At 47.0% G+C, this 10,175-nt stretch overlaps 1 protein-coding gene across 1 annotated transcript in view; it reads left to right on the plus strand.

Annotated features, from left to right (window-relative positions):
* Nucleotides 1–6,551, plus strand: part of ZMPSTE24 (zinc metallopeptidase STE24) — a 109,701-nt gene extending 103,150 nt beyond the window's left edge. The window contains exon 10 of the mRNA XM_044997832.1: nucleotides 5,711–6,551. Coding sequence (XP_044853767.1) covers nucleotides 5,711–5,935 — 225 coding nt within the window. The 3' untranslated portion in view covers nucleotides 5,936–6,551. The remainder of the gene's footprint in view (nucleotides 1–5,710) is intronic.
* The last annotated feature ends 3,624 nt before the right edge of the window (nucleotides 6,552–10,175 follow it).

Raw genomic sequence — 10,175 nt, forward strand, 5'->3', positions numbered from 1 at the left:
GTGGAAAGGATGAGAGGGCTACCTGTGTCAGCCCAGAGGATCTTGTCCTAGATGACCATCTACATCTGAGCTTGCTATGAGCAGGCAAATGTTCTGCCTCTGGTCATCTTAACTGCTCACTCCACAAGAGACCAATCATTGTCAGCACTGTTCCCCTCGCCCAGGCCCCAGTCCAACTGTTGTTCTTCGAGATGTATTGCTCATGTCCATTCCATGACCCACCCTCTTACCCTTTTGTCAGAGTTAACCGACAAGAAGGAACTGAGAGAGTGTGGGGCTGGCAGCGCCTCTTATACCGCACATAAGTGTGCAGCTCCAGAGGGCACTAGAGTTGACCCAACTGATACCACTGAGGGAAAAATCTCTGATAACAGTGCATGCGGCGCACATATACCCTAACATGGAAGGGACATGAGCAACACATCTCAACAATAGTTACGAAAGGTTAGTAGCTGTTTTTTCCCTTCAGTTACACCTCAAATTTCTCCCCAACATTGAGTTACGCATCAATCAAGCAATACACTTACCTGTATTGTTCCCTAAACCCTATGCTTTCTCTAAGGACAAGAGATTTCACTCCCTCAACATCCAGCATGCCCTGGCTTTGTACCTGCAAAGAACCAAACCCATTAGGAAATCTCTGAGGCTTTTTGTTGCCATAGCAGAAAGAGCTCATGCCCAAGCCTGATCCTACCAGAGGATTTCTAAAGGGGTTTCAGGATGCATCTTAGGGTACTACAAAATAGAAAGAATTCTTCCCACTAGGGATATCAGCTCACTCCATGTAAGCACAAGCTGTGTCCACGGAATCCCTATCTGATGTCCCGTTGCAGATCATTTGCAGGGCTGGAGTTCTGTCCACATGTTTGCAACACAGTATGCTATAGTTCAGGCATCGGCTGCAGTTGCAGTGGTAGGAATGGCAGTATTGCAAACATCTTTGCTGCCAGCTTCCTCACACCCTGATCCAGTCTGAACACTGCTTGCCGGTCACCCACATGTGGTATACAGATAGGGATCATCAGTCGAAGTAGTAGTGAAGGTTACTTACTTTTACTGGATGTTCTTCGACATGTGTGCTCCCTATTTGTACTCCTCTATCCACCCTCCTTCCCCTCTGCTTCATATCCTGTTATTTGCAGTAAGAAGAGGAACTGGAGAGGCGTCAACCTGCACTGCCTCTTATACCTTTTGTGACAAAGTTCCTCCTCTGCCTTGGTGGGTCCTGTGCTTATTGGTGGATTTGCTTGCCTCACAGATTCACCCTGTGGGTCGGGAAACAGCCCAGAGACCTTCCTCTCTGGTAGAAGCCACAGTCCAGGTCAATTCCTCCTGTGTTTGATCAGGAGTTGGGAGGTTTGGGGGGAACCCGGGCCTGCCCTCTACTCCAGATTCCAGCCCAGGGCCCTGTGGACTGCAGCTGTCTAGAGTGCCTCCTGGTACAGTTGCACAACAGCTACAACTCCCTGGGCTACTTCCCCATGGCTTCCTCCCAACACCTTCTTTGTCCTCACCACCGGACCTTCCTCCTGATGTCTGATAACGCTTGTACTTCTCAGTCCTCCAGCAGCATGCCTACTCACTCTCAACTTCTTGCACACCTCTTGCTCCCAGTTCCTCGCACACACTTCCTCTCCTCTGGCTCCCTTTGGCCTGACTGGAGTGAGCCCTTTTATAGCATCAGAGGGGCCTTAATTAGCAGCCTCACTTGACTCTTAGCAGGTTAATTGGAGTCAGGTGTTCTCATTACCCTGGAGCAGCCCCTGCTCTGGTCACTCAGGGAACAGAAAACTGCTTATCCAGTGGCCAGTATATCTCCCTTCTACTATTCTGTTGTTCCCACCTGGCCTGAGTCTATCACACTTTGTTCAGGAGCATGCGGGGCTCTACTGTGTATATGTGGGTCAATGGACACTGCTTTTGAAGAATTTCAGGACACAGGCGCATGACACACATGTGTACCCACTTGTGGAATACAGATAAGGACCACACATCTTGAAGAATTTCTAATACAGTAAGTAACCTCCACTAAGGCTATGTCTCCACTAGCACTTTTGTCGGTTAGGGGTGTGAAAAAAACCCATCCCTGACTGAGATACATTTCACCAACATAAGTGCTGGTGTGGACAGTGCTATGTCAACAGGAGACTCTCTTCCACCAACATAGCTACCCTGCCACTCATTCGGGGTGGTTTAAATAGAGCAGCTACAAGGGAGACCTTTCAGTGGTGCAGCTGCAGCAGTACAGCTGTGCTGTTGTAAGGTCTGTAGTGTAGACATAGCCTTAGTTTGGTAACATTTCACAGGTCTCTAGTGGTGGCCGTCCCATTACTCTACACAAAGTTGAAGTACCCAAAATAGAAATTCAGGGTTGATGTTTCTAGAATGTCAGGATAGCCTTTCCCAGAATAGTAGCACATAAAAAACAGCTCTGCTTGTTCTGTACCACACATTAGTAATAGGCAAAAAAGCATCTTAAAGAATTGATTTCTAGTTGGTTAAAGTACAGCACAAGAGAGGCATACTGAGTGTCAAAAACTTCCAGAAAAGATTAAAGCCCATGAGACAAAGGCATTAGCTACTTATTAGACCCAAAAAAATGTTGTCCCCCAAGTGGCAACATAAAAATCAGTGAACTGGCCTTTCTTAAAGGAAAAGAAGTGTCATGTGTTTCATAGAATCATACAATTCAAGATCAGAAGGGACCATTATGATCATCTAGTCTGACCTCCTGCAAGATGCAGGCCACATAAGCCGATCCACCCACTCCTGAACTAATTCTCTCCCTTGACTCTGCTGTTGAATGCTCCAAATCATGATTTAAAGACTTCAAGTAGCAGATAATCCACCAGCAAGCGACCCCTGCCCCATGCTGTGGAGGAAGGCGAAAAACCTCCAGGGCCACTGCCAATCTACCCTGGAGGAAAATTCCTTCCCAACCCCAAATATGGCGATCAGCTGAACCCCGAGCATGTGGGCAAGACTCTCCAGCCAGACCCTCTGGAAAAGGCTGACAATATCCCAACATTGACCCTTTGTACTAATTACCAGTGTGGCACGTTATTGACCTATTGACTAAACCCGTTATCCTATCATACCATCCCCTCCATAAACTTATCCAGCTTAATCTTAAAGTAATGGAGGTCCTTCGCCCCCACTGTTTCCCTCGGTAGGCTGTTCCAGAATTGCACTCCTCTGATGGTTAGAAACCTTCGTCTAATTTCAAGCCTAAATTTCCTGACTGACAATTTATATCCGTTTGTCCTCGTGTCCACATTAGCACTGAGCTGAAATAATTCCTCTCCTTCCCTGGTATTTATCCCTCTGATATATTTAAAGAGTGCAATCATATCTCCTCTTATCCTTCTTTTGGTTAAGGAAAACAAACCGAGCTCCTCAAGTCTCCTTTCATACGACAGGCTTTCCATTCCTCGGATCATTCTAGTGGCCCTTCTTTGTACCCGTTCCAGTTTGAATTCATCCTGCTTAAACATGGGAGACCAAAACTGCACACAATACTCCAAATGAGGTCTCACCAACGCCTTATATAACGGGACTAGCACCTCCTTATCTCTACTAGAAATACCTCGCCTAATGCATCCCAAGACCGCATTAGCTTTTTTAACGGCCACATCACATTGCCTACTCATAGTCATCCTACGATCAACCAGGACTCCTAAGTCCTTCTCCTCGTCCGTTACTTCCAACTGGTGCGTCCCCAGCTTATAACTAAAATTCTTGTTAGTCATCCCTAAATGCATAACCTTACACTTTTCATTATTGAATTTCATCCTGTTACTAATACTGTTTGTGTGTGATCAATCTATTATCTATACTGCAAAAGCATTAGGTTTTGTTTTTTCTCTTTAGTTACGTAGACCAGTGGTTTTCAAACTGCGAGTCATGACCCAGTACTGGGTCGTGGAATGGAAGACAATGGGTCGCGGTGGCTCTGGTCAGCACCACTGACAGGGCCGTTAAAAGTCCCGTCGGTGGTGCTGCCCAGGAAAGATAGGCTAGTACCTACCTGTCCAGCTCCTAGGCGGCAGGGGGCGGGGAGCACGAGGCTCCGTGCACTGGTTCCACACACCCATTGACCAATGAGAGCTAGGGGAGGGGCGGTGCCTGCAGGCAAGAGCCGTTTAGAACCACTTGCACGCCTCTGCACGCCTCTGCCTAGAAGCCAGACCTGCTGCTGGCCACTTACAGGGCGCAGCACGGTCCACAGTGCCAAGACAGGCAGGAAGCCTGCCTTAGCATCCCCACTGCACCGCTGACCGGGAGTTGGACGAGATAAGCCTGCACCCAACCCCCTGCCCCAGCCCTGAGCCCCCCAAAACCTGGAGCCCCTTCCTGCACCCCAAACCCTCATCCCCAGCCCCACCCAAGAGGCTACACCCAGAGCCTTGACCCCCTCCCATACCCCAGCCCGGAGCCCCCTCCTCCACCCCAAACCTCATCCCTGCTCCCACCCCAGAGCCCTGGCCCCCTCTCTGCACCTCAACCCCCTGCCCTAGCCCAGAGCCCCCTCCCACACCTTGAACCCCACATTCCTGGCCCCACCCCACAGCCCTCACCCCTGCACCCCAGCCTTGTGCCCTAGCCCTGAGCCCCTCCCTCACCCCAAATTCCTCATCCCCAGCTCCATTTGGTCACGGGCATCAACAATTTTCTTCAACTGGGTCACCAGAAAAAACGTTTGAAAACCACTGATGTAGACATTGGAGAAGCTGCTGTAGCTATGAGCTTCTCCCATGTGACAGTATTCTTCCATTAGTAACCAAAATGTTAGCCGAATCTTTAACCTTCCAACCTGCCCATTTATGACACCATCATTCAAAATGTGTGAAAAATGAATGAAATGTGAAACAGCAGTTTTTTACACCATAATTAAATAGTTTTTAAGCTATCAAGTCTGTTTTAAGAGTGCTTTCTCACTCTGTGGATTAAATAAAGCAGTGTTCTAAACAGTTCTATCACAGTTCTCTCACAATCCTAACTCCTCAGAGATCTGTGCTGTGTTGAAATCTTACTGCCTCTGAGCAACAGAAGTAATTGCTGTGTAGACTAACCATAGACTTGACTTACTCTCTTTCTGTGAGTAATGTTGCTAGACATGAATAGAATACTGGAGAATGGAACTCTCAGATTCTTCCTCTCCTTCTGATTGTGATCTGGTGGTTAGAGATGGAATAACCAATGCCTACTGATTTGGCACTTTTATTTTGAGAAGTGTGACTGATTGGATAAGATGTGTGTCTGCCATATTAATGACCTAGACTCTACTCCCAGCAGTGTGTGAAGAGGCCTTGTGCATCCTCTGTTAACTTATTTGTAAAATGGGAGATTAATATTTGACTATCTTCTTGGGTTGAGGGTGCAAGGTTTTCAGTGTTAAGAGCTATGAAGTGCACTGAAATATTAGCTCACAGTATAGGTGAGATTTGAATTTGTCTACTAATTTCGAGATCAGTGAGCTTCCCCTAGGTTACAGGGTACTTGGTTGGGGACTCTCCTGGAACACTTCCCAACTTGGTGGTATGGGAAGGTGGACTGAGCTCAAATGCAGAATGTTGCACAGCCCTGATGTTAAAACTTTCCAGCTGGTTTGCTGACGGATGGTATTCCTGCTGGATGATTTACTGACACTATAAGGAAACTGTTGGCAGCTGAGATTTTATACCATTTTCATCTATTTTTCCCACTACAGGTTCTCTCCTTTTGCTTGACTGTGTTGAGCCGACGATTTGAGTTTCAAGCTGATGCATTTGCCAAGGAGCTTGGGAAGGCCAAAGACCTATACTCTGCTCTGATCAAATTAAACAAAGATAACTTGGGATTTCCTGTTTCTGACTGGATATTTTCAATGTGGCATTATTCCCACCCTCCCCTGTTAGAAAGACTTCAAGCCTTGAAGGATGCAAAGCAAGACTGATTGGAATCATTGTTGGTTCAGAGACAGTGCTTCCGTCTCAGAAGCAAAATTCAGAGCTGTTTTTTTATTTTTTTAAAGTAATCCTTCCAGTGTTCCCTGATCTGAATGCAGTTAGCTTCTGAAATGTGTGTTAAATTTACTGAACTGAATTTTTAAGAAAATAACTTGTGGGACTGAATTTGGAGACTATATTGTATAAAGACTTTTCCTTTTCACTAAATTTTATCTTTAAATGACAGAACACTTTGAGGGAAAGCAATTCCCCTCGTCCCCAGAAGCAAACACCCCTTGAGTTTGTGTAAATTTTGAATGTGGCTTTTGACAATTTCTCAGTTTTTTGTAAGGTGAACTGTAGCTTTTTGCCCTCATCAGTTTGATTGGCAGCACCTCAGCCCTGTGCTCCTAATTCACAGTGAAAAAGGTTTGGGTGACTTAACTCCTCATGTGACAAATGCTTATGCTAGTTAATCACTGTTCAAATGTATTTAAAAAGTGGCTGTATTGGATAGAAGGCTCACCTTTTCCATGTGCAATGAATGAAAAAGCTACTTTCCTAGGTATAATAAAACTGCCTCTTTTTTCAATGGAGGAATAACAATAAATTCCATCTGCAGAATGTGTGGGATCATTCTTGATGAAGTCATCACTTGTGCACTCTAACCAGCAGCCCTATACTGGGGCTTGGTGTCAGCTTCTCACCCTTCATTGGGCCTGTGGACAATGGAGGAGGGGCTACAGAAAGGCAGCAAGAAGATCCATAGAAGAAAGCTGCCAACTTTTTGTCATCCCTGTGTCCCCCACCTCCCCAAAACTCCTGCTGCTTCCAAGGAGTGGCAGCTGCTCATAAGAATACTGGGTCAGACCAGTGGTCCATGTGGCCCAGTATCCTGTCTTCCAATAGTGGCTAGTGTCAGATGCTTCAGAGGGAATGAACTGGACAGGGCTCCAGCATCTGGCAGTCAGAGGCTAAAGAATACCCGTTGTTCCCCCTGGCCATCTTGGTTAATAGCCATTGATGGATTAATCCTCCACAAACTTACCTAAAGTTGTAAAGCCTGCTGCCTATTAATTTCATGAGGTGACCCCGGTTCTTGTGTTATGTGAAGGGATAAATAATACTTCTTCGAGTGATTGCTCATATCCATTCCAAGTAGGTGTGTGTGTGCTGTGTGCACGATTGTCGGACGGTTTTTCCCTAGCAATACCCATCGGGTCGGCTGTGGAGCCCCCTGGAGTGGCACCTTCATTGCGGTGTATATAGCTCCTTGCCGACCCACCGCCTCTTCAGTTCCTTCTTACTGCTAGTGACGGTCATTGGAGCAGCTCCTCTCTTGCATTACCTGGTATCAAGTGGAGTGCCCCAGAGGTCGGTCCTAGGGCCAGTTTTGTTCAACATCTTTATTAACAATCTGGGTGATGGAATGAATTGCACCCTCAGTGAGTTCACAGATGACACTAAGCTTGGGGGAGAGGTAGATACGCTAGAGGGTAGGGGTAGGGTCCAGAGTGACCTAGACAGATTGGAGGATTGGGCCAAAAGAAATGTGATGAGGTTCAACAAGGACAAGTGCAGAGTCCTGAACTTAGGAAGGAAGAATCCCATGCACCGCTACAGGCTGGGGACCGACTGACTAAGCAGCAGTTCTGCAGAAACGACCTGGGCATTACAGTGGACGAGAAGCTGGATATGAGTCAGCAGTGTACCCTTGTTGTCAAGAAGGCCAACGGCATATTGGGCTGTATTTGTAGGAGCATTGCCAGCAGATCGAGGGAAGTGATTATTCCCCTCTATTTGGCACTGGTGAGGCCACATCTAGAGTGTTGCATCCAGTTTTGGTCCCCCCACTACAGAAGGAATGTGGACAAATTGGAGAGAGTCCAGCGGAAGGAAACTAAAATGAGTCGGGGGCTGAGGCACATGACTTATGAGGAGAGGCTGAAGGAACTGGGGTTATTTAGTCTGCAGAAGAGAAGAGTGAGGAGGGATTTGATAGCAGCCTTCAACTACCTGAAGTGAGGTTCCAAAGAGGATGGAGCTAGGCTGTTCTCAGTGGTGGCAGATGACAGAAAAAGAAGTAATGGTCTGAAGTTGCAGTGGGGGAGGTCTAGGTTGGATAGGATATTAGGAAACACTATTTCACTAGGAGGGTGGTGAAGCACTGGAATGAGTTACCCTAGGGAGGTGATGTAATCTCCATCCTTAGAGGTTTTTAAGGCCCGGCTTGACAAAGCCCTGGCTGGGATGATTTAGTTGGTGTTTGGTCCTGCTTTGAGCAGGGGATTGGACTAGATGACCTCCTGAGGTCTCTTCCAACCCTAATATTCTATGATTCCCTAATATACTCTTCTTTTCACTCTGTAAATAGTTGAAAGTCTTAGCCTTGGTCTACACTACGAGTTTAGGTCGAATTTAGCAGCGTTACATCGATTTAACCCTCTACCCATCCACACGACAAAGCCGTTTTTTCCGACGTAAAGGGCTCTTAAAATTTATTTCTGTACTCCCCCGACACGGGGATTAGTGCTGAAATCGACTTTGCCAGGTCAAATTTGGGGTAGTGTGGTCACAATTCAATGGTATTGGCCTCCAGGAGCTATCCCAGAGTGCTCCATTGTGACCACTCTGGACAGCGCTCTCAACTCAGATGCACTGCCCAGGTAGACAGGAAAAGGCCCGCAAACTTTTGAATTTTATTTCCTGTTTCGCCAGAGTGGCAATCTGCAGGTGAGTGCAGATCTCATCAGCAGAGGTGACCATGATGGAGTCCCAGAATCACAAAAGAGATCCAGCATGGACCAAACAGGAGGTACGGGATCTGATTGCTGTATGGGGAGATGAATCCATGCTATCAGAACTCTGTTCCAAAAGATGAAATGCCCAAACATTTGAAAAAAATCTCCAAGGGCATGAAGGACAGAGGCTATAACAGGGACCCGCAGCAGTGCCGTGTGAAACTTAAGGAGCTGAGGCAAGCCTACCAAAAAGGCAAACGGCCACTCCACGTCAGAGCCCCAAACATGCCGCTTCTCTGATGAGCTGCATGCCATTCTAGGAGGCACAGCCACCACTACCCCAACCCTTTGCTTTGACTCCGTCAATGGAGTAGCATGCAACAGGGATGCGGTTTTGGGGGTGAGGAGGAGGAGGTTGAACATAGCTCAGAGCAAGCAAGCGGAGAAACGGTTTTCCCCAACAGCCAGGAACTGTTTCTTACCCTGGACCTGGAGCCAGTACCCCCCGAACCCACCCAAGGCTGCCTCCTGGACTCGCCAGGCAGAGAAGGGACCTCTGGTGAGTGTACCTTTGTAAATATTATACATGGTTTAAAAGGAAGCATGTTTAATGATTAATTTGTCCTGGCATTCACGGCCAATACAGCTACTGGAAAAGTCTGTTAATGTGTCTGGGGATGGAGCGGAAATCCTCCTGGGACATCTCCATAAAGCTCTCCTGGATGTACTCCCAAAGCCTTTGCAAAAGGTTTCTGGGGAGGGCAGCTTTATTCCATCCTCCATGATAGGACACTTTACCACGCCAGGCAAGTAGCACGTAGTCTGGACTCATTGCATAACACAGCGTATGGTCCCGGTGTTTGCTGGTATTCAAACAACATCCGTTCTTTATCTCTCTCTGTTATTCTCAAGAGAGTGATATCATTCATGGTCACCTGGTTGAAATAGGTTGATTTTATTAAGGGGACATTCAGAGGTGCCCGTTCCTGCTGGGTTGTTTGCCTGTGGCTGAACAGAAATGTTCCTCGCTGTTAGCCACACAGTGGGGGGAGGGGTGAAGCGATCATCCCAGAGAATTGAGGGGGGTGTTAGTTGGGTTTGTGCTGCACATTAACCTGAAAACCACAGCCCCTCCTCTTAAATTGCCAACCCATTTTAAATGGACAACCCAATGGCTGCTTGGTATGGGAAATGAGGGCGCTGCTGTTTGAAACCATTCCCACATGTTATGAAGGTTAAAGACGCCAAAAGACTGTCTTTCCATGGCTGCCTGCAAGCCAAATTCTGTTGCCCTGCCCTGTGTGAGTGATCTCTCACACCAAACCAGCATACCCTACTCTCAATAAGAGGCAAAATGCAACCTTGTACCGAAAGCACATGTGCTATGTAATGTTAACAGCAAGGTTTACCATGAAAGAGTCTACCCATTGTTCTCCTAAATGTCTTTTTAACTACCACACTCCCTTTTTTTTACTTCCACCAGCTGCAAATTTTTCAACGCTCACAC

This window comes from Mauremys mutica, chromosome 23 (assembly GCF_020497125.1).
Source record: "Mauremys mutica isolate MM-2020 ecotype Southern chromosome 23, ASM2049712v1, whole genome shotgun sequence".
Taxonomy (NCBI): domain Eukaryota; kingdom Metazoa; phylum Chordata; order Testudines; family Geoemydidae; genus Mauremys; species Mauremys mutica.